Genomic DNA, 25,567 nt, shown 5'->3' on the forward strand with positions numbered 1-25,567 from the left:
AAATATAATTAAAAAAACACAACTTTAAAAATAAAAATAAATTAACAAACAATGAAGACTCACTAATGTGCTTGTCTTGCAGACTTGTATGCATGTTAGCATCCAGTTGATGCTCGGAACTGGCCAACTCTATTTCATTTCAAAAGGAACAGGGGAGCAGTGTGCTCAAACATACAGAATGCTTGCAGTCACCTCCAGTTCTGAGTGTCAACTGGATGATAACATGCATACAAGACCTCAATATCACCCCGCCCCCCACACACACACACACCCAGAAGGGGGTGGGTTAGGGTTGATTTCACCCTACGGTATTTTTAGTCGACCAATGAGAAACATGTGTACCAATATTCATGAAAATCGCTTCAGCTGTTCGTAAGTGATGCTGGACCATACATACATACACACATATAGATTTATTTATTTTTATGATATAATGCTACCACTATATATCTTGATATTTATTGATGTTTAGAGTTGAGCATTTATTATTTATTGTCTTGTTCTATTCTTCTATTGCACAGTCTTGGAGTTCAACAACTAAGCATTTCTGTACATATTGTACTGTGTAAACCTGCATGTGACAAATAAAATTTGATTTGATATTTTAGTAAGTTTAGAAAATAAATTAATTTAAGGCAGTATGTTCAATGCAAGCAACTGGATATATTTTGACATTTGGTAAAATATTTATTTCATTAAGTGATCCAGGAGTCTTTAAGTTTTACATTTTCCAGAGATCTAGTCACCTCTCAGTTATCTAACTGGCTTCCTGTCCAAAACAGAATCAGCATCAAAACTATTCTTTTCATTTTTAATGTCATAAATTCCAACACCTCAAAACATCTGTTCTTCTTGTATTCACTGTATAAAGTTTTGATCTTCTGCTGACCCTTTTTGGTATCCCAATCCTGAGTAAATGCTTATAGGCCTTTGACACTGTCATAATGCCTTGCAATATCAGAGGTTGGGCCACCACCCGAAAATAAAAAGCATTTAATTCCAACCAACTTTCCTGTCCGTTAAGGTCAGAAATTAATTAAATAAATATTTTCTGGAGATCAAATTAAATGAAAATCCTGTTGTGCATGGCCAATTTGTTCCAATTCAGGGAAAAAAAGCTAATAATAATAAAACATTTTCATACTCCAGTGTTTTAATTAATTTATTTATCTTTAAACTACTGCATATCATTATTTCTGCCTGGGTCTGGGCCTAGCAGGTTACTTGGTACATATTTATTAATAGGCTTGTGGTCTGCAATGGGAGGAGAATGACAGTGACAATAAGGAGAAGAAGACTTTTCTGTCAAGCCTGCCGTGACATTAGACTCATGATCTTCCCTGTTGGTAACCCTGGAAGCATTATAACATCTCTCTTTTCCTCTGAAGATTTACACATAGATGCTGTATTTGGATATATTGCATTGTTGGATACTTCTTAGATATTTTATTTTTCTTATAATGATAAACTCTTCGCTGCATATTAGCTAACTTATTCAGATTTCAAATAGTTTTATCACACCCATCCATCTTTGGCCTGTGATGTCACACGACATAATGCACCGTTTTTTTAATCAGTTTTGGTTAACTAAAAAGGCGCAAAATATTTTTTTTCAATTTTTCAAAATTAAATCTAGATTTTTGAGGGTAGCTTTCTTGAGTTCTGATGAGCAGGCCCTTTTGGTCTGGTGCTCAGAAATTACTATTTGAACACTGTAGTTGTAGTTTATAGTTTTTTTCAAGTCCAGTATTAACACATGTAATTGCTTAGTTTGACACTAAATTTTAGAAATCTGAAGCACTAAGAACACACTGCATGGGCCCTAAAAGTCACAGTCAGCGGTATTTGAGCTGTTAGTAAAATGATTGATAAACTAAATTAGTAACCAAAGGAATTAAAAAATGTATAGACATTTTCTCCATTTACTGTTACGAACAAAAGATTGTCAGACTTATCAACCTTCAAACAGTCTGATACATAATATCACATTAGGCAGAAGGCAGGAAGTGGTTTTGGACAGAGCACCACTACACTGCAGGGACCACTCACACTTGTATTGGGACAATTTAAAGTCTGCAATTAACAACCTGCACTTCTTTAGAAATAGGAGGGAAACCTGGAGTACCAGAGGAAAACGCATGTAAACATGGAGAAAACTCCACATAGACCCCACATGTTGGACCCACAATGCTCCCCACTGGACTACGCTGCCCTTCTTCAATTAGCTTAATGTCAAAATTCAAATAAACTCTCATCTGAGTGAACCTTGGCTATTATATCTTCAGCTCATTCTGTTTTGTATGTTCTATCTCTCAAAATAAAGACATGAGACATTGTTGTCATTTTTCTTTCAAACAAGGTTTTTCTTTAATGTAATTGAATTTGAATGAAAGGGGGAGTTTGCATTGTATTTAACTCCAAGACCAGTCACTGTCTTTGGGGAACTTGCACATTATACCCACGTAATGTGTATATAATGTGAACCCCTCATCTGAAAGAGACACTAATTAGATTCATTTGTGACTTTAAATTCTTGTATGTGTGATTGTCTTGTGATAATTAATGGCTTGTTCTTCTTTTGCACCCATTGTAGCCAGGGGTATGTTTCAGTCCTAAAAACTTTATTAAACACGTTTGGAAATGAACAGATAGGATAGGACATGTGTGTCAAAGAGTTATGTCTTAGCTTATATGGGCACCCTTCATGTTGCATGTCTATATTTTGATCATTATTACATCAGTTTGTCTGTTTTATTGGGACCTTTTCCTCTCAGATATTATTTCTACCCCAAGGTAAAAGGAGTCTCTGGCAGAGACTTCCAATGCCACAAGTGCCTTTTTAGTGTTGGGCAGGAATCAGGGTGTCAGATGCCCAAGTAGCAAGTACACTAGAAGTGCCATCGTTGCCAGCGACAAAATGGCACTGTTAATAAGGGACAGTATGTCTTAATATTATGTATCAAGCCCTGAAGAAAGAGACTCATGAAAGCCCAAGTTACTTGGGAGCATACTTGAAATCCTCTACACCATTAGGTAACCGATGGGAGATTTCTTCTGTAATGTATGACTTTCTCTGCTCCCTCAGTGAACAAACACCCAGGGAGTTGCCTTTGACTTGTCTAGAAATGCGATGACACTTTGGGCAACCCTGGGAGTTTGCTTTCTCTTGCCTTACTCCAGATGTGGTGGTTTGGCCTCCTCTGGGATCAAGTTCCACGTGGGGATTTAAAATTCCGTCCTCATCATATGCCAGTTGACTTTCAGAGTCAAGACAAGAGTAGACACGAATTCAGCTTTCAGAAGGAAGAAAGATAGAAATAGTAGATTTGGGAGACATGAAAGGTTTATTCTTATACCTTTACTTTCAATGCCATGTACCCTTATATATTATTATTCATAAACTGCATTTATTTCATTTTATTTCTAGCTATTTTAGTGTTCTTTGAGTTTGGGTGCTGAGAAGCTATATTTCAATGGCTTATCAAAATTTATCTAATCAGAATTTACCATTTTTGTCTAGGTTGACTTAGCAGATATGCTTTTTCACTTGACTTTACTGAACATACATTGAGCAAACATATATTGTATGCTGCTTTCTGCATTTATTGAAGCCAGTGATACTATGTAAACAAAACCTGAATAGCTAGAATGAAGTATAAGCTCATTGACTAAACAATATTTGTACCCAGAGGCACCAGTCCAGCTTGCTAATGAGTCAGAGGTTTTTCTAAAATTACTGCAAAGCATGCTTCTTTGGAGAATATTAATATCCAGTATACGGACATGTTTAGCAACACGAGTGGCATTATGGCATAGAGTTATAGACATGATAGTTTCCTTTATCCAAACCAGCAAACAAGGTGCAAATGTTTCTCTAGGAGCCACAGTGATCATCCCAAATGCTTTATCGGAGACAGATTTGGGGTACAGTTGGCCAGATAGGCTGGCGGAGTCTGTGCATGTTTTCTACATGGCAGAGAGGTTGGACAATGTCTCATTAGTAGACAGGCCTTAGAAAATGTCTCTGAGGAAAAGATATACCTTTGACAAACCATTGTTCAATTAGGCTGCCCGTGACAACATTAAAAGTATCTAATTGTCTGTGGTAGATAATAGGGCCGTGCTGTTCTGACCACATGCCATTTGGGAAATTTGTCTAGATTGCTGTCTTGTCCATGTACAAATTTAGTACTTTCCTGTAGTAATATACACTGTCACAAAAACAGTCACAAGACATCGAAAAGGTTTGGGGCAGCCACCCGTGTATTATGCCCCAGCTGCAAATGGGTAATTTGGTTTGAGTTCTTCACAGGTTTGAGTCCAAAACAAAACTGATTTAAGGGAGAGAATATGGCGGCTTTAAAGGCCAGGACAGGAAGTGCCATCATAGGGACTGGAACTGGAAGTGATGTCATCGGGACTGGAAGTGCCGTTATCAATAGCGGCAGTACTGGAAGTGACGTCATCAGTGGCACCGGAACCTAGCAGGATTTCCTGTGGATGGTCTGCAGAGGATTCAGAAAGAAAGTTAGTGCAGCTCGCCACCCCCTGGTCTGCCGTGGTACTACTATCATTCAGGCCCTTTAGCTGCCTCCCAATCGCACGTGTGTGACAACACATTTTCTGTTTTTTATAGTTTTTTGGCATTCAGATTATGTTTTATACAACAAACTTTCATTTGGAATAATTTTGGAAAAGTTTAACTTTCCTATTGTCTTAGTTTTGTTTATTTACGCTATGCTGTTGACTCGTGTTGTGTGACTTCACCATTACATTTGTGATGTCATGATGGTTATGTTATGTTATGTCCTGTATCAGTTTGCATTATTCCTCAGTGAATAAACAGCATCTCATTATGTGTAGCATACTTACTTACTTTCCAAGTTGTTTTTGTCTCTGATTTCTCATTAAGATTTTGCCATTTGATTGTTGCCGGTCTGGTTATTTTTTGATCTCATTTGATTTCATTGGTTTTGCTGATGCTAAGATGCAGACAATTCTCTTTGCACCAAGAAACAAACTTCTCCACCTGACTCTCATCCCCCTATCAATATACCCCATAAGTTCAGAATCATCTAAGAATTTCTGCAAGTGACATGATTTGGTGTTATATGTATAGTTTGAAGTGTACAAAGCGAAGAGATAAGGAGACAGGACTGTTCCTTGTGGTGCCTCCAGTATTGCTTACATGCGTACCGTAAACACAGTCCTTGAGTTTCACAAACTGTTGTATGTCTGACAGATAGTCCATTATCCACAATATAGGGATGGCAGGATGGTATTGAAGGAGAAGTCAAAAAACAGAATCTTCAAAGTGCTGCCAGCTTTGTCCAGGTGAGAATGAGCCTTGTGGAGCAGAGAGATCATTGCATCCTTCACACCAATCTTCTTCTGATAGGCAAACTGCATTGGGTACTAGTGGTCTACCAAAGGAGGAGGCATATAGTCCAGTACCAGTCTCCAAAAATTCTTCATGACGTATTTATGGTCTGAGGCATTTGCAAGTGGTATAAGAAGTTTTGACAAGTCTTTTAAAAATTACTGTTTTATAATTACTGCTTTTAAAAATGACTGTTCTGATCATGTACTGCCTGTTATTAATGGGTGGATGCAAGGACTAGAACTTCTCAGATCTTTCCAGGCCCAGTATTGTCCTTCTGTTATATCCAATGCCTAACATGTGTTTCATACGTAAAGAAGAAATCCTAGCCAAAAAAAAAAGACTTTGCCACTGTTAAATTGAGGCAAGTAATTGTGTGACTGGGCTGCACGGTGCCGCAGTAGTAGCTGCCTCGCAGTTAGGAGACCTGGGTTCGCTTCCTGGGTTTTCCCTGCATGGAGTTTGCATGTTCTCCCTGTGTCTGCGTGGGTTTCCGCTGGGGGCTCTAGTTTCCTCCCACGGTCCAAAGACATGCAGGTTAGGTGTATTGGCAATCCTAAATTGTCCCTAATGTGTGCGCCCTGTGGTGGGCTGAGCCCTGCCCAGGGTTTGTTTCCTGCCTTGTACCCTGTGTTGGCTGCAATTGGCTCCAGCAGACCACCATGACCTTGTAGTTAGGATATAGAGGGCTGGATAATGGATGGATGGATGGAATTGTGTGACTGACAAGATATCATTGAGGCCATGTGCCATATTCATCCCTAGATGACCAGGATTTGACCTGTACATCTAGTTATAGTGGGGCCCCTGTGCATCTCTGGCTTTCTGAATGTGACAGATATGCAAACTTAATTATTAGTCATAATGATCAGCCTGTTTTAAATCTACTGTATTTGCATTGTGCCAGGGTGCAAGTATCTTTTGATGCAGAGTGCATAATAAGCTGAAAATCAATTTTTATGTTTTTATAGATTTGAAAACCTCATCTGCAAATTGCAGAAATCTAAAATGTTTTAATTTTTTATCATCTTAACTGGGGCTTGACAGCAGGCAGACTGAATGTAATTCAATCACAACAATACAGACAACAACAGAATATTTGAACTTGTAGTACTACAGTGAAAATTTTTCAAACTGAACTTTTCATCTACATTTTCATTATTTTGGAATAACAGACACACATCCTGTACATGTTGTTTAATTTAAGATTTCAGCCTTCATTTGTGACACTGAGAAATCAATGAATGACATGATAAAGTGGAGCCAGGGAGGTCAAAACCTAGCGGAGGTCTTTCTAACAAGGCACTGTTGTCTTCGACTCTCAAGTTCACAGAGCCCACCATGTTGAGACCGTGAAGACCCCCAGGTGGTTCGGCACATTTTTTGATTTATCATTAGGTTTGTAACTTGCTGCCTTTAAACTAAATGATGTATGTGCTGTTAAAGTCTGAATTCAATGCCTGGATGTTGCTAAGGGTCAGGGCCATCTGTAATAAAACATTCATTCCGGTATACAGATTTTTCCAAAGAAACTGTTTAAACTGTTACTGTTTACTATTTGGGAATTTCCCCTTGGGATTAATAAAGTATCTATCTATCTATCTATCTATCTATCTATCTATCTATCTATCTATCTATCTATCTATCTATCTATCTATCTATCTATCTATCTATCTAAACTGGGATCAGAATGGTATCAAATGTTTTTAAAAATAATTTATTTTATGTAGTGCCTTTTTTGTGAATCTTAACTCTATGGGTTTACACTGGCAGTTTAAAAAAATAGATTTATATTTTGTAAGTGGCACAGAAGTATGATTAATGACATCTAGATGAATATTGTACCACTTTGCAGAGCGCTTGACTCACTTGACTACTTTAACTACAATAATTATGAGACAATCAGAATTTTGCCTGTGATGCAGTGCTGCTAAACTGAAGTGGTGGCATGCTGTCTTATACTAACCTTTTAAAAATGCATTCCACAGTCAGACACTGCAGTTCACTATAATTTAATAATGTTCAGTGATTTAAAATATACAAGAGATATCATATAAAAATAATGATTGAATTCCCTTTTTTATGAATTCTGCTTTACTAGGAAATACTTAATTTGTACCTCAGTTCTATTCTGGGCTGTGGTGCTTTCTTTGTTGAGTTTACGTTCTCTTCTTGTGTGTGCAGCACAGGTAAAGGTGTCTCCTCATGAGTCCAGGGCCTTGGTTTTGAATCCTAACATAAGGACTGACTGTGTGGAGTTACCATGTTTTTGCTGTTTATGTGAAGTTTTTGTTCCAAATTTCCAAAGATATACAGTATGTACTATATTAGGTTAATTGGAGATTTTCCATTGGATCTGATATGGGTGGGCCTTTCTGCCTCTCATGTGTCCCTGAATTGAATTCAGCAAGTTTAAAAATGATATATTATTCTACATGTACAGTCGTATATTACTATGCTTAGCACAATCTGATTTTCTGATCACCAGTCCTGTTTCATAGTTTTAACAGTTTTTTGTTTTAATGTCAACATTCTGAACATCTATGACCAACATTCTTTCATAGAGTTTTACAATCGTAAATGGGATGAGTCAGGTTATCCAGCTTAAGCAGGGAACCTTGTTTTTTGTTGTAAATAGAATTTTATGCCTCTTTCCCTGGTCACTATTTAGGGAGTGAAAGAGGAGATTGTTCACTGCTGCAACAACTTGAGGATCCACATTGATAAGAAGCTGGACTAGTCTAGTAACACAGAGGAACTATGTAAGAATGAATAGAACAGACTACTTTTTTTTTCTCAAGAGATTGCATTCTTTTAATGTAGGTGGTGACATCTTTTAAATGTTCTTTGGCTCTGTGATAGTTGGTACAATTTTCTACATGATAGTGTCGGTAATACCACTTCAAGAGTGGCCCACTTAATCAACAAGTTAATTATATTATTATAGGACATGCTTTTGACCCAATGCAGGTAGTTATGAAGGAGCTAGGGAAGGCAAAAGTGATGGTCATTATGAAGAATGCTGCACATCTTCTCTCTGTCACACCAGCACTGAGTACTTTCAGCCAATGAATTATTCAGCAAGATGTGTGTCAAGAAATGTGACTGGGACAATATGCCTTTTAATGACTCATTACAACTGCTGTCTTTTCATTAGCAAAGTCAGGAGTTTTTTCTTCTGTTTTGTAATTCTTGTGTGTTTTGAGAGGTGTTGTTGTGGTTGCTATCTATCTGTCTATCTGTTATAATAATGAGATAAAGAGAGATTAGAAATCTTTAGGGCCAGCTCTGTATGTTCAAAGAAAATGTGTGGCATAGCAGTAAGAAAAAAAAAACATCAAAACGATGCAAGTCTCTAGCAGACTGGTACAAGATGACGTTGCTTCTGGAGATAAAGTTCCTGGACTGGAGGAGGAGGGGCCGGGCAGGTGAAAACCATAAGTGATGTCAGAGGTGCTATGATTGTGAGATAGGAAGGCATTAGTCAACAATGCCCTCTGGCTTTCTGGAGGAATAGTACAATTATCTGAGTCCTTAAAGTGTACCCTATTCAAGCATGCACATACACTGCATTGCAGCACCCACCATGTGTGACTCTATCTATCTATTGGGACCCTAGACACAACTCTGTAGACAAACGTTCCTGTGTTCAAAACATTTATTTATTGAACAGTGCACCTCTAACAGGCTTTTTTTCACGCAGCACAATCCTTTTTTCTCTTTCTCACTTCCACTTCTTCCAGGCAAGAATTGTCCATCTCCTCTCCAGACTCCGACTCCCCAGGTACTGGTCACCTGGAAGGACTTCTGGGTCAGGCAGAACCCCAACCTTTTCTTCCCTCCAGATCCCCCTCGTGGCCTTGTGGAACAACATGTAGCCCTGTGGGCATCCATACCGGGGTTCACTATAGGGATGTTGGCGCCCAGTGTATAAGAGAATGACCTGACCTGCATGTGAGAGGCAGTCTCCCAATTTCCCATATATATAGTTTCCCAACTGGGAAAGAGTCCATTACTTATTCTGGTTGGGGTACTTCATCCATTTTGTCCTTTGGCATCCCAGCTGAGATTGTGATTCCCATCCATGACTGCTCGCTGACAATCCTGTTGCTGTTCCCTCTGTACCATTCATTATGTTGACCTCCCGGCTAGGTAAGGGAAAGGAGTCCATCCCAACTGGGACACCAGTTTGTCCATTACACCATTTATCTGTCTAATGTCAGTACTGGAAAATTGTGGGATTTCTTCAGAGTCCAACATCCATCCATCCGTCCATTATCCAACCCGCTACATCCTAACTACAGGATCACGGGGGTCTGCCGGAGCCAATCCCGGCCAACATACACAATAAATTGCCATCTCAACTTTGGATGATTAACTTGGAAATTAAAAAATACCATAAATTGCATGTGAGCTAATGGGAGCACTACGGCATTTCCATTCACTTTCATCTTTTATAATTCATATGTAGAATAAGCCTAAAGAATGCTAAAGTCATGCATTGATTCCTAGTAAGAATTCTTCACACGTATGACAGCTACTGAATACGTAGCATTTGTTTCAGCCCTCTAGCTGTTTTTCTTCTTCTGTTGTTATCTGGTATGCCATATCTTAGAGTTACATCTCTTGTGCAATTCACAGTAGACAAAAGAACATGCAAACTCTTACCTCAAATATCTCACCTCTCTTGTTAGTGTAGACTTTGTGAAGGTCTTTTAGTCACAACAGTGGGACCTGTGGCACAACATTGGGTGGTACAGGTCATTTCACTTTAATAAGCCCTTCACTGAGATGCTCATTCAGGATGTTCTCCACCCTCTCTAGTCTTGAGATGTCTATATATGCCTCTACAGACTACAAATCGCCCTTTCCAGTAGTGCTGGAAGAAGAACCAAATTACTGGAGGTGCTCTTTTTATGGCAATACAGTGATATTTGATCAAAGTGGGGAATTGCTCCTATTAAGCTTTATTTAAAGGTGTCAGTTCTCACCCATATGCTAAGAAAAGGCGCTACTATGATGAAACTTCAATTGTCACGATACACTGACAGTCACTCGAACAGCTGGATGGGGCTTGAAGCTTTGATCAGAATACAGTATGAGAGGGGGCTCCCATAAAAATTAACGAAAAGAAAAGGCACCACATATTGGTGAGTGCCAGTTCACTTTAAACACTGCTTCCCAGTCAACGCAAGATCAAGAATAAACATAGGCTTTCCCTTTATAAGATTCAAATATGCCTTCAATTTTATTAGCTGGAAAGGAAGCAGGTCTTCTTCTTCTTCACACTATCTCACTTGCTGTCTCTCGTTCCTTCAATATTTGTTGGTCAGTTTTCTTGGTGAAGGCCTTGTTCACATGGGCGTTAAGTTTTTGGATAAACGAACTTGCTCTGAACGTCCTAGACGTTTATGTTGCATTTTGTGGTGGCGATCGATTGACTTCCACACCGGCGTTCGTTTGTCTCTGTCTAACGCCAGCCTGCAGCCCAAATTGTAGTTTGTGTGTTAACCTGTGGAGGCAGTGTCGGGAACTGGATATGAAAGCCCTTGTCGTTTTATTTGAGGTGCCTCCTTTCAATATGGACCATTTTGCTATGTTAGATATTAATCTTCTTGTTTTAAAAATACTCGTAATACGGCGACGTAGGGAGAGAAAAAATCGCCGCCGCTACTGGGTTCATCCTCTGACTGCACAACGTCGGGTTAAAGGAAGTTTTTTTGTGCTTTATGAAGAAATGCAAAATTTCCGCAAGTTTTTAATTACTGTCGGATGTCGGTTTCCACTTTTGATTGTCTGCTGCAGCTGGTGCAATGCCACATTGCACGATGATCAACCAATATGCGACTTGGTGTTAGCCCCCAAGAGAGACTACTTGTCACTTTGAGGTAAGGAAACAGTAGTCGAGTGTGCGCTTACACCGCTGTTATGCACTGAAATGCGTAAAATAAACGCGCAGAAAACGAACTTGAAGCGGTTTCCTTGCGTTCGTTGGGTTTTGAACGCCAAGAAAAAGCTGCATGCAACGTTTATTTGATGCCGTATACTGCGCAGCTGGACAAACGCACGTCACCAAAGCCCGTGTGAACACTCTCATTGACTCCTACGTGTAGAAAACACTCGACGCTTGATCCGCGCTCACCGGACGCTACGAACGCAAAAAAAACCCGCTAGATTTTAACGCTGTGTGAACAAGGCCGAACTCCTGGCACATTTCAAATGCTGATAAAAACTGTTCAGGAGTTCTTTTTAAATGCTGTGCTCAGAACATGGCTAATCCTCCTAGCGTATTCATTCACAGAGGAGAGAAAAGACACAGAATTATGATTAGCAGCCCACTGATGTGCACCTTTTGAGTGTCTCATTCTAACACTTCCCCATTGTAAAATGTTGTGCATCAGGCCTGTGACAGCAATTTAAAGCTCATATCACAATGACTTAATATTTACTTGTTAGCATTTGCAATTAGGGAAATTAGATTTCCTTATCTGGGAGAGATTTATGAAAATAGGATTCTTTACTGATATTCCCGGATGGGTTAATCATTATTGAAGAAATGGATGGAAAAATATAAAATCTTATACATCAAAATATTTATTTTCTTTCTTTACTGTTTTTTTTTAAATTGTGCATGTTGTACTTTTTCAGATCTATTGCTGTTTTAATAAATGTTAATAAAAATGTTTAAATTATACAGATTTTTCAAACTGTTAGCACCAAATAAGTCAGATTTGCTTATAGCGTTCAGGCCTTTATTGCTCTTGCAATATATTGCTTTGTATACAACAAAGAATGGCTGATCTTTATGCTTATTTTGAACCAGGACTATATGAACTTGGACAGAAGACTGCAAGACTCTAGGAAATTGGTTTTGCCTCCACTTTGTCATCAAGATGCCATTCCCAAAACTATGTCACAGACCTTTCCTGTTTCTAAGACATATACCACAAAGAAAGGTGCACTTGTGCTTTATTCAGAGGAGCTGCCCTTGACAGTTAAGAAAAGGAAACAATTCAAAACTAGCTCTTCCAGCCTGAAACTCATCAATCAACAGCAAACCCTGAACAATCTAACAAGAGCTATTCTGATTTACACAAGCCATCAGGTCAGTGCTATGCATTTTCACGTCTTACTGTATTGTATTGTTTTTATTGTAGACTGCCTAAATAAATGCTAATATCCAATTTCTTTAAGGCAAGTCTTGTACTGAACCAGTCAGAATGGAAAGCTGAGTAGAAGTCCTACCAATTAGAATATTTTACATGCCTAGCAGAGACTCTTTCTCAAACCATCCTTCAAACTGGTTTTGGCGTCCTCCAAAAGGCCTCAAAGTCTTGTCGACAATACGTTTAAATCTTGAGCTCATAGATTTGAAAAGCTGTTTAAAATTAGTTGGAGATCCTTGTGATTGGTGTAAAGCCGTTTTCATTCAGTGCTGAATACCCAATCATCACAGCACATGCCTGGGGGCTGAAAACTTTGGAAGCCACCATCCTCTGGTAAACATTTTGTCAGAATGAGTAGCTTAAAGTACATCCTAATATATTCTTCTATATTCAAATTTTGATTTGGTATTTTAGTTTTTTATTGCATAATTTCTTATAGTGCAATAACAGCAGGATGATATCTGAATTCACCGAAGCTAATATGTACTTAAACATAATTTCATTAAAGAAATCAATTTTTTGTTACAAATTGTAAAAAGTGCCCTCTCAAAAAGGTAGAAGGGGAATTTGAGTTTTTTTTTTCTTTTTGATGATGATAACATACTTTTGTAAAAAAAAAAATCAGTATGCCTTAGGTGTCCTTATACTATTAAAAAGCATAAGTAGAGATCCCACAGAGTCTTTATCTGCCTCTCTGTTTAGCATATCTACTAATTATCAACCGTGAAATCCCATACATCTGCTCACTTCATTCATTTAATTTACTACTACAATATTGGCTTCTTCAAAGTAGGCAGATATTACAATTGAGATTAGACGGACACAAACTGCAAATGAACATTAAAATCCTACTGACCCCTTGGGTGCTGTGCTTATCAGGTGTACAGCGCTCAGCTTTAATCTTATTATCCATCCATAGTGGCTAAGACACTGTTCTTTAAACTGTAAGGCGGTCACATCATTCCTTCCATCAACAAAAGCTTAACACTGGACAACTAACTTAACCTGCTGAAATATAATATATATATATATGTGTGTGTGTGTATGTATACTGTACAGTATGTATATGTTCAATATTTATATGTATATACATGCATATTATATTGTGTCCTATTGTATACAGTAAGTCACCCACATAATGGTGTCATTGAAATATATAATATTGATAATAACCCTTGTAAAATTTGCCAGTTTGCTAGGCCTTTTTTAGTTGTCTAATACATTATTTAAATTCACAAGATTAGTGTAATTAGTGTTATTTTCATTTTCCAGTGTTCAGTTTAGCAGGACGGCATGTTCAATCAGCTGCACAGTGAGGTCCGAGTTATATCAGGAAGTCATTATTTTGTTTTCTACATGTTCTGATGTAAGATTCATAGTCATAGCATTTTCTAAACTGTGTATTCCAAGCCGGGATTATGGAGGGTGGAGAAGCCAATTCCAGATAGCATAGGGTGCCAGGCAGGAACAAACCATGGGTTAGGGCACTGAATCCCTTGCAGGATAAACACATGAACACCCACCAAAGATACACTAGGGCTAATTGAAGAACTCTAGCTCACGTAACCTGCATGTCCTTGGACAGTGGGAGGAAAACTATGCAGTCATTGGAAGAACATGCAGGGAGGACCCAGGATGCAAACTCTGGTCTCCGTACTGCAAGGAAGCAGAATTAACCACTGTGCCATCCTCAGATACATAGTTATTATTGAATATCTATTTCTAAGATGATGTCATCCTAAGCAATTTTTTCACGGCTGATTTCCTGTAAACTACTATAGTAATGTGAAAAATAAGCACAGATTTTCTCATCATTTTTAGATTTTTCAGCTTTAGTCAGATTAACGGGATAATTCCTAATATATTCTGAAAATAAATGCATATTGTAAAATTAATCATTCCGTTCATTTTATAACCCATGTAGTACAACACAGCTTCATGGAAGAATGTGTTTTGGGTGATAGGCAGAAACTGACAGTGAATAGGAAATTGTGCAGTTAATAATGCTCTATATGTCAATAGCCAAAGAGTGTAATGTTGTTTAAAGAATTAAACTTTATTAACATTGAACTACTTTATATAATAGTCACCAACCTATGTAGCATGCCAAAGTGAATAGTGAGGGAAGACCATCAGTATAATTGAATCAAGGCAGCAGGGAGAGACTGAGGACTTACTGATCCTAACCTGTGGTGCCACTCCTGGCCTGGTTAAAGTCTGAGTGGAGTCTGCAAGGTTTCTATGCATCTGTATGATTTTTTTTTTTTTTTTTTACCAATACTCTGAATCTTCTTCCAAATTCCTATTACAGTATATGCATAATGGAGAGATTAACAATAATTAAAAGGACTCATGTAAGTACTGCATATGCTTGAGAGACTGTTGTGACTGATATCTTGTTTAAGATGATTTCATGCCATGCAGTGCTCTTGAGCTGCAGCACACTGATATCAATTCAGATGGTTAAAAGATGGACAGATAGATACTGTAGATAATTCAATGCACAATATACAGTCCATTGCCTTCATTTAGTAACTTTGTGTGCATAAACCCATCTTTTTTAATTTGCATCAAACCCATTTGTCCTTTATTTTGTTAGGGTTAGAGTGTGCTTCAGTAAACCAGCAGTGGACATGTCAGCTTTGACAGCAGTTTAGTGGCAGCCAGTACACCAGCAGCATATCTGTGGCCGGTGGGAACATATTGCCTAGTTTAAGGGTTATTACTAAAGCTGTTGTGTTTATGCTGACTGATTTGTTCTATACATTTTTAAAACAGTTTGGCAGACAATCTGTTAATATATTTAATTTGTTAATTATGAATCTACAATAGATTGTAGATTTATTTTTCATTACTCTGAATCTGTTAAAATTCATTAGTAAAAGTAAAATATATTAAATAAAGAAAATTCTTAATCACATTTGAAATTAGCTCATCTTGTTTGTTTAGCCATAAAAATGAGTTTAGCTATTGAGCCATTGGTATTGCTTTGTTTTTTAAATAAAACAATTTTGTTGAGTGTTACTATTTTCCTGGAAAGTCTCCACATCTAAAATGATATTTGCTGTTTAGTTAAATCCATATTTTATAGTTTTAATTCAATTTAGTTTTATGAAATACATTTTGAGTTAAATACTCTGCATGCTCTAAATTATTGCATTAAATAAAAAAGAATTAATGAAAAATTGAAAGATAATGTTTAACACAAAGGCAAAATGCAATATGTTTGAATAAATAAACAGTACATATCTTTATGTATGGTTGTATGTAGCATATGCATGTACTGTACACATGCATTTATTAACAGCAGTAAGTGTCCTCTCTGACTATTAATTAGATTAAGTGGGATTGAGAATTAATTTTCTTCAAACATCAAATGATAAAAAAAAACCTAGTCCCAGATTTCAGCTTTCCTCGGTTCTACTGTACCTGTTTAGAACAGTGCTTCCCAAACTCGGTCCTGGGGACTCACTGTGGCTGCAGGTTTTTGTTCCAACTGCACTCCTAATCAGTGACAACACCTGATAGCACTGATCTCCTTTAATTAGCTGGTATTATTTTTTTTTTCTTTTATTCGACATTCAAAAAAGCACAGCAGCATGATTTTCATATTTATAAGACATTTAGAAATATGTCTGCTTTTGCTATAGATTTAAATGCTTAACTCTCTTTTGTTAATTTCATTATATTTTGCCCTTTCTCTGTGCAGTTTTCTCCCTTCGTTGTGTCACTGAACAACACTGAATAATCAAAGGCTGCAACTACTTTAGGGTCAGATGCACTAATTAGTAAATAATGGATTAATTAAACAATTAGAACACCTAGAAAAGTAAAATGAAAGTCAAGACGAAAATATTGTTAAAAAGAAAAAATACATTTTTTTTTCATGTATTCTGTATAGTTTCCCTTCTAACAGATTTTCTTTTTCTTTTTTTTTTTTAATTTTATTGCAACCCATACAAAGCAAACAAGTTTTTACAAAAAGAAAAATTGAGTTAAGAACAGATCGATCCTCACCCCTGAGAGAGAGAGCAAATCAAACAGCGTTACATTTAAGGCTTATAAACATACCTAAATTAATAAATTCTCTGTGCTTTATGAACTTATTTTAAAATATTACTGATCCACTAATTAGTAAATAATGGATTAATTAAACAATTAGAACACCTAGAAAAGTAGAATGAAAATCAAGACGAAAATATTGTTAAAAAGAAAAAAAACATTATTTAATATACACTAGGAGGCTGTGCCCCTGCTTTCATTGTTCGCCCACCCCCAAAAGACCTACTGCACGCCAGCCACTTTACATCTCTGTTTCTCACGTTGTCAAGAGGGGAGCTGAACGCATGCTAAGGAGATGCGGTTGCTCCTCCAAAACCCCCTTTAAATAGTGATACAATGGGAAACAAATACCTTTTTTTTTACCTCCTCTATGCTCGATCAGCTGGCTTGCTGCTGCTGCTGCTGTATTTGCCATACTGTGTGATCTGCATGTCGCGCTGTGCTTTGAGCATTTAAAAACGCTGTGCAGCAGCTGTGCTCCTTGTCTCACGGGACGTTAAAGTGTCTCCGAGAAAATCATTTCTCGACCCAAGATTTTTTTTATATAATAGAGAGATATATACACAGAACTTGGGAAATAACAGTTCGCTTAATTAGCCCAGGAGTCCAATTAAAAACAGAAGCTGGTTGGAACAAAAACCTGCAGCCACAGTGGGTTTCCAGGACCGAGTTTGGGAAGCACTGGTTTAGAACATAAGAAGAACGAGAGGAGACTATTCAGTCTATCACGTTCATTTGTTTAGCTAAGAGCTAAGCTTCTCCCAATATCTCATTCAGATGCTTGGTAAAAGTCGTTAAGGTTTCTGCATCAACTGCATGTCTTGGCAGTTTGTTTCAGATTCCCACAACTCTTTGCATAAAGAAGTACTTCTTGCCTTCAGTCTTAAATGGACTTCCCTTGAATTTTCACTGATGTCTTCAAGTACATGAATCACTGTTTCAATGAAAGAACTCTGCTGGATCCATTTTATCAGTGCCTTTGAGGATTTTGAAGGCCTAATTAAGTAACCACATAGTCTCTTCTGCTCAAAACTAAACAGGTTTAATTCTCTGAGTCTATCAGAGTAGGACATGTCCTTACGTCCTTGGGTGTAGTTGGTCATACTAGTGCATTATAGAATCTGAGCATACCATCCTTCAATATATATTCACCAGTTTTTACAATATAACCTAACATTTTAGGTTGTCCAGCCCCTCTACGTGCCCTCATGCAATGCAGGAGAACACAATTAAATAGTGATGATCCTGACAAAACACTACATCATTAGTGACAAAACATCGGAGCCAAGGTACACTAAGTTCCACTTCACGTTGCCTAGAAGAATATGAGAACTGAAAAGGAATATTTATTACCAAAGCAATACGAACACTACTACCAGGCCTGAATCTGATGAGAATCTGCTATGTTAAAATAGTGACTATTCTACCTCTTCTTAAATGCTGTTACTGTTAAATATCAGTAGACAGTCTGAGAACCCTATAGCTAAAATTTCTGCCTCCTTCAGTTTTATTTATCTTGGGGTCTTGACCCGATTTCAATCTTGAGATCACAAATACTCCCTGAAGTACAGGAATTAATAAATTCTGTTAGATATGATGAGAGACACTAAGAAATTACAACTGAATTAATTAAAATTGTCTCTAAACATAACTGGAAGGGAGTGTTACAGTTATAGGGTTACAGTGTATGGTCAATCATCTTAGTTCTAGTTATCATCCTTACTTTCATCACATTGAACTAACTAGAGCAGAAAGTGAATGTTTTGAACAGCTTGACAATAATCATTACTGTAATTAATACTACGTGATACAAATGAATGAACAAGTTTTTGAAAATCACAGATGTTAAAAAAAGGACTTAATCTTGTAATATTACCAAGTTGGAGCAAACATTAGAAAGTGTGAAAGTGAAACCATGAAAATGTAAATTACTTTACACTCACAGTAAACAGTTTTGCCTTCTTTGCAAAATTCACACCCTTGAAAAAAATGTTTTTTTTTCTGATTTCAATAAGAAGGTTTCACGGGAGTGGAATTTGGGTTTGAAACCCTCCCCCCTAAACAAATCGTATGACAATTTCAACTTATTGATCATAGACGGAATTATGAATTGTGGCCTTTCTCACCACTCCTGAAAAGAAATCCTGGCTTCACCTCTGTGTGTCTTCCATTGTCGCATCTCTTATAAATTTATTACTGATGTAACTAACAAAGTATCATAAATATAGTCAGGTCTCCTCTGCACACTTGTACAAATGTAATATTGTTTTTTCCAAACTACATCTCTGAAAAGACAACATTACTACAAAAAAGAGATCCCTGATGGGCACCATATGTAACTTTGTAGAAGAATGAGGAAGTTTTGCACTGAGACTACTGCGTGTACTGAAAAGGATTTGAAAAGGATGAAGTAAGCCAACTGAGGACAGCGCCTGGCAGTCAATCTAAATTCTCAAGTCTCTGGAGTAGAATGCTGTGATTAATGGTGGCATTTCCTGCATACAAAATACTTTAAAAAATGAATAAAATCTGTTTTTATGCTATGAATCCGGCAACAGCCAGACAAAAACTTGTCATAAAGGTTATTTCTTTAAAGAGAACACCGACCAGCGTTATAAGATCACAATTACCTTTTACAAAACAAAGCATAAGGTAAAAGTCAAATCAGTCTATAATTCTTAAGACTTTTTGGATTTATATATAGTTCTATGTAAACAGAGACAAATTCTTTAAAAGATATTTTCATTGTATCTAATACAGGCACATGAGGTTGGTACTGTCCGAGTGATCCATTGTGATTAGGTGACACTAAGAATTTTTAAAAATAAAATGAAGTTTTTTTTATTGTATTTTGATAGCATTCAAAGTCAGAGCAGGCTTTGTTTTAGGTGCCGAAAGGTACGATTTTTTAAGTTCTGGCTTAAACCTACTGGTTGGTAGATGACCTTAATTATGATTAATTTGTGACAGGTAATAAAAATATTAGAATTCTTTTCTAATCTACTTGGAAATGTTTAGATGTATGGTTCACAAAATTGTTATCTAAAGCAGTGTTTTTCAACCTTTCCGCTGGAGTGGAACCCTGCTCACGGAACCCTGTGCAATTATCCACCAGTATGTCCTATATCATTAAGACTTTTTTCGACGGAACCCTTGGCTAGCACTCACGGAACCCTTGGGTTCTATGGAACCCCGGTTGAAAAACACTGATCTAAAGGACAAAAACATTTAGGAAGATTAGAGATTTTCTCTTGTTTTTTTAATATTATTTCATATATTTTTTGCAAATTATGTTTTTTCTTTGTTTTGTCTTTATTGTATGTATGTAATATTTTGATGCTTATTAACTATTTTGTATTTTTTTATTCTGTTAAAACATGTAGTCTGTTTACTTGTCTCCATTATGTAGAGCTAAAGGAGGCAGGGCCAATCCTTCATGCCACTGCAGTACTGCTCAGCTAGTATTTAAAAGGAAGTTCAAGTTACAGCGGGTTGTGGACTGGAAGTCCCAAAACACATAAATCCCAATAATTTCCAAAAGGACTTCCAATAATATCTCCTATAGAGGGATATCACCATCAAACCCCGGCTAGTAATAAGGTCAGACACCAAATTTTTATAAAATAAAAATGTTTATTTCACAAAAAGGTCTGTAAAAAAATGAAGCTCCATAGAGCACATAAGGCAAAAAGGAGTTACCAGGAAGGATTAAGGAACTCTTTTGAGAGCAGGTGTTACACATTTTCCTTTTCAACCATATTGTGAACATTTAGTTCACAACATCTACAGAGCTACGATTGTTTAGACATAGATTTGTTTTGCAATTCAAGCATGACCACAGGTCAAGTGAATAAGTGCTCAAGCCACATTGTTAGTCAGAGGCGGTAGTTTGACACTTGGCCAAGATTCTTATACAAGCTATTAATCAAACACACCATCAAAATATATTATCTAGCAAGAAATGTTTGTTGTATTTAGTACTTTTCATGGAGATCTCTACCCCAAAGCACTTTATGAGTTGAGTATATTACTATTTAGGCTGAAATATAGTGACTGAATTAAAATACAGTTGTACTGGGATTTGAGCCTATACTACTGTGTGAAGTGTCACATAAAATATGCATGTGGCTGTTTAAATGTTTTTTTATGTCTTATATTAAAGATTGGAATTAGAGGGGCTCTTTGTTGGCAGTCTTCTACACCCAGAATTACATCATTGATGCCAAAAGCAAAACAAATGACCCTTTTATTAACAAAATCGTTAAAGAAAAGTTGTGGATCTTCCTTTACTGACATTGCCCTCTTTTATTTCTAGATGGTTTACCCACCTACCAAAGTGCTTACCTTCTTACTTTCTTTCTCTTTCTGGGCCCTGTCCTTTGCCTCAATCTATTCCACCATCTCCACACCCCAAATACCCTGTCTTTGAGGCAGTGCTCCTAACTAGGGTCACCTCCAAGCAAATACCATTCTGCTTTTGGTCTGGTGACATCCAGCTTGAACTACCTACATTCTGCAGATTTCGTTTGCACTTAGAAGCTGGTTGCTTTCCTTAAAAAGGCAACACAATCCCAGCAGGATTCTGGAACTGAGTGCTACTAAGTGACAGCCAAGGGTTTGTGACATTCCATTCTCCCCTTCAAAGGATGACAGTTTTCCATTTCTCTTGGTTTGAAACCATATGCATCCTCTTGTTGGTTTGGATGTATTTTGACCTCCTGGTGAGCACTGAGGACCTCACTTTCTTCAAAAGATGGTCAGATATGCAGTTATTTGCTCAGTGCTGGATCACTTGCCTTCTATCAGGCAGGTGAAACATTACTTGATACCACCCAGGTGCCATCTCTCTACTCACAAAAATCATACTACTCCATAGTGGCTCCTCTTCTCCAGTGCTGACATACACAGGATCTTTACTGCTGCCAGTGTGACTTGTAAAGGCCAGCCCTAACACAGACAGATGTAGGACACAGGATCAAAGCACACAGGACTTTTATTTTCTTTTTCACCGCTTGTGGGAAACATCTTCCCACAGCAACACACTCCCAAACACAAGCATCAAAACACAATTCTTTTTTCCTTCTCTTTCTCTCTCCTCCATCACTCCTCCTGGCAATCTTCGTCTCCCTTCTCCCAACTCTGGTTCCTGGAGTGGTAGCTGCTGGTTCCTTTTATAGTCCACCTGGAAGTGCTCCAGGTGTTTGATGACTCATTTCCAACTGCACTTCCAGGTGTGGTGGAAGAACTGCCCATATGGGCTCAGGAACCACTGCAGCACCCCCTGGTGGTGGCCATGGACCCCAACAGGCTTGAGTTCCAAAATCCCAAGCCCATAGGCCTGATGCAACCCTGGAGTGCTGCCATCTAGTGTTCCGTAGGAGGTACTGTCCTGACCAGGTTTGCTCCCTCGGTCCATAGGATGAAGAGGCATCCAGGCTGGAGAAGAACCCCGGCCATCTGTGATAGACTCTTTCTCAGTCCTGGATATATTTTTTTTCTGTTTCTGTTACTCTGCCGCATCTTAGTCAAGTCCATTTTCTAGCAATTGGGTTGCCTGCCACACCTTCTCAAGAAATTTGTTCACTTAATTACCTGTTACTGAAGTAATATTTGTGAAGTATGAGCAAAGGGGTAGTAGTCTCATTCAGCAGAAGTCAAACTCATCATATTAAATAAACAAGTATAAAAAATGGCACAGCCATTGAACTCTTTTGTAACTGTTGTTCAAAAATCCTACTTGAGGATGGAACACATTTGTATCTTATGTACAGTAAAGGGTGTGCTTGCCCTCCTATTCTGAAGGATTTAAGAATGACTGCCCAGGTACTGCACCATTTCACCCTGTCCAGAAGGTCCTGCCAACAGTCTGGGTTTGCATTCTTATTTCTTATGGACTAAACAGAAGGAATTATCGTTTGATATACAGTACAGCAATACATTATTATGAGTAAAGTTGCTTTCCTGGTTTCAAGCTGAGATAGCTAATATTTTTACTAGATGAAGACTATGCTACAGAATTTAGATTAGTCAAAGGCTTCAATAGAAGAGTCAGCTTAGCCAAATGAACCATTATTTCTCTGAAATTGAAAAGCAAATAGCTTTTCTCCAGATGGCAAAATAGAATTTGATTGCCATTCTATAAAGAACAAGCCTTTTATGGAAAGAGTTTGAAAGGAAATTAATCATACGATTTACTAACTTACTTATTGAATACAGTGATGAAAAGTTCTTCTTAATGCAAGGTGACATTTTCTCCAATGTGTGTAATTATAACCTAGTAATTCTAAATTAATTAGATTTATTTAGAGTGCAGTAAATCATTGAACTTATACTGTATGATTGCTGCCAGTGAGTGTTCACTGCCAGAGTAATTTAGTGGACTGCCATCAGTGACTGAAAATTCTGTGAATGCCACCACAGGAGTTCTGAGTTATTCTGCACATATGTTTTTATAGCATCTGTATTTACACATCCACTTTTAAGATGGTAAGTGCGGTATTTGGGATTGTTTGGCTATTCCGTGGACCATTATATTGTTACAGGTTAGTTACAATCAGATGCCTTAAACTCAGTGGTTCTCAACCTGTGGGGCGGGCCCCCCTAGGGGGGCATGAAGTAACAAAAAGGGGGGCATGAAGATATGAAAAAAAGAAAACAAGAATCAAAAATATGAAACAAAATCTGTTGAAACCAAAACAAATTAACTTAAACTACATTCTGATACTAGAACAATAAATATAGAGTTAGATAAATGTTGATAAAAGTTAAGTAGGTATAATAAAACATGCATCTACATTTCAAAAAAATGTTAAGGGGGGAACAATTAAAACTGTTATGAAAACTCAGGTGACAAATACTTAAAGGTTGAGAAACGCTGCCTTAAACTAATGAACAATATGCGGTTAATTTCAGTGTATATGATAAAGCCGCGTCAGGGATGTAGATCTAAAAAAGAAATGGAAACCACACTGGAACAAAAGCACTGCTTTGATGCTGGGTGCCGCCAGTTTGCAAAACCAAGCAGAGAACTTGCGTATGCCAGGGTTTGAGCTACTGTGAAAATGTGTGTGGCTTTACACCAAGTTTAGGTTTTATACATCGCAATTTGACTGTGGAAACAGGAGTACGCAACATTTTTTTGCATATGCTCCTTTTATACATGAGGGCCCTGGAGTTTCCCTTTTAGTGAAACCCTGGGCTTGTGTTGGGATTTTTTAAAAAGACCTTCCCTTACCTGGAGTTTATATTGATGGGCTGCCTCAAAGAAGTTTAGAAAACAGGGTAGCAGTCACTGTTATTCATGTGTATCGGCGTAACAACTTTTCTGAGTACTCAGTCATGATGATAGAGTAATACAGTATATCACTGCTACACTCAGAAATACAAAGACAAGCCTGGGGTAAAAATATTCTAATGGACAGTGTGAAAAAAAGTAGCTATAAACTTTCTCCTAGTGGGTAGAGTAACATTTTAAAACTCAAATGTTGGAGGACTAAAGTGGCTGAATGGTTTTGTGCCAGCTACCTTCTTTATTAGTACCCAATTATTACTGCTAATGACTCAGACTCAGTCTCCCTATAATGTTCCTTAATTACCAGTCAACAATAATAAGATGTAAAGAAATGGACAAAAGCTATCTATCTATCTATCTATCTATCTATCTATCTATCTATCTATCTATCTATCTATCTATCTATCTATCTATCTATCTATCTATCTATCTATCTATCTATTGTATATAGTAAATGGAAGAAGACAAGATGTTAATTGTTTTGGGATTCCAAGCATTTCATTGCCCCAGCCATTGGAAAAAAGGTTCTTCTGAGAGCATTGTCTGCTCTGTGTGCAGTTCATGGTCAAATTAATAAGGTATCTTGGAAATGCCAGGATTCCATGGACCCAGACCAGGAGGAGGACTCAGAGGTGGTGCAGAAATACCCCCGGTCTTCTACCAGTTTTTTTTTTTTTTTCTCCATTCTAAAGTTGTAAAGGAAAAATGTGTAAATTACTGAGCAATTTTGAAAAAGACATTGTCAGAGACTCATCATGCTTGTGTGTTTCACTATATACATAATTATGGTTCTGCACATTAAAAGTGTATTGATGAAATTTCAGTAAAAAAAAACTTTTGTGTAAAATAGGCCCATTTCCAAATCAAAATTAGTAAAATGTTGAATTCTTTGTTATGTAATGTTTATTTTAAGTAAAATAAATTTTGTCAGCACTAACTATCTCAAATCTCCACATTTCAGCGTTCTCAGTTGCTGACAGTAAAATCTAGAAGCAAAGGATACACATTTCAGTCTTCATATTCCGGAAAGCCCTACCTGTCTAGCTGGTCTGTGAACTGGGACACAGACTCCTCAAAAAAAGTGGAAGATGCAGGTATGAGAAAAATCTAACTCCTGTTGATATGATGATGTGTTTTCCCTCCCTTTATATTTTTGTCTTCATGTCTTTATCTACTTCAGTGTCCCTTTGGTATAGCAGGGTCCGTGGCAGTGGTGCCATTCTAAATAAGTGAATATATGCTCAGGCTTATGCGGGTGTAGGTGTGTGTGGTAGTGTTTTGGATTGACTGCTGGGTGTGAATTGGGGTGATCAGCTGAGCGTGCATTCATGTGAGGACGCATGTGGTTCAGACCAGTGTCTCATTAGTACTCTTGAGGTTATAATCAGCGCAAGCACACCTGCATCCCTTGAAAAGGGTATAAAGAAGCCTGAGCAGGAACACTGGAGGATCAAAAAGAGACAGAGAGAAACAGCAGCATTGGCATATTTTAGCCGGTGGTATGGAGAGGAGGCAGAGCTGTTGGTAGCCCTAAATGATCGGCACTCCAGGGGTAAATCGTCCTCTGCTGAGAATTGTGGAAGAACAGGGTGTAACCCTTTCCAGGGACCCCATTGATGTCATGGCTGGTGAAATAAAATAAGAACAGTTGGCTCTTAGTGCTCTGGC

General features: G+C 37.7%; 1 protein-coding gene across 3 annotated transcripts in view; it reads left to right on the top strand.

Annotated features, from left to right (window-relative positions):
* Positions 1-25,567, top strand: part of LOC120515667 (trichohyalin-like) — a 974,785-nt gene that overhangs the window by 18,313 nt on the left and 930,905 nt on the right. For all 3 annotated transcript variants that reach the window (XM_039736884.1, XM_039736886.1, XM_039736885.1), the window contains exons 2-3: positions 12,204-12,485; positions 24,861-24,993. In XM_039736884.1, coding sequence (XP_039592818.1) covers positions 12,204-12,485; positions 24,861-24,993 — 415 coding nt within the window. The remainder of the gene's footprint in view (positions 1-12,203; positions 12,486-24,860; positions 24,994-25,567) is intronic.

The sequence above is a fragment of the Polypterus senegalus genome, chromosome 15 (genome assembly GCF_016835505.1).
Source record: "Polypterus senegalus isolate Bchr_013 chromosome 15, ASM1683550v1, whole genome shotgun sequence".
In the NCBI taxonomy this organism is placed as follows: Eukaryota; Metazoa; Chordata; class Cladistia; order Polypteriformes; family Polypteridae; genus Polypterus; species Polypterus senegalus.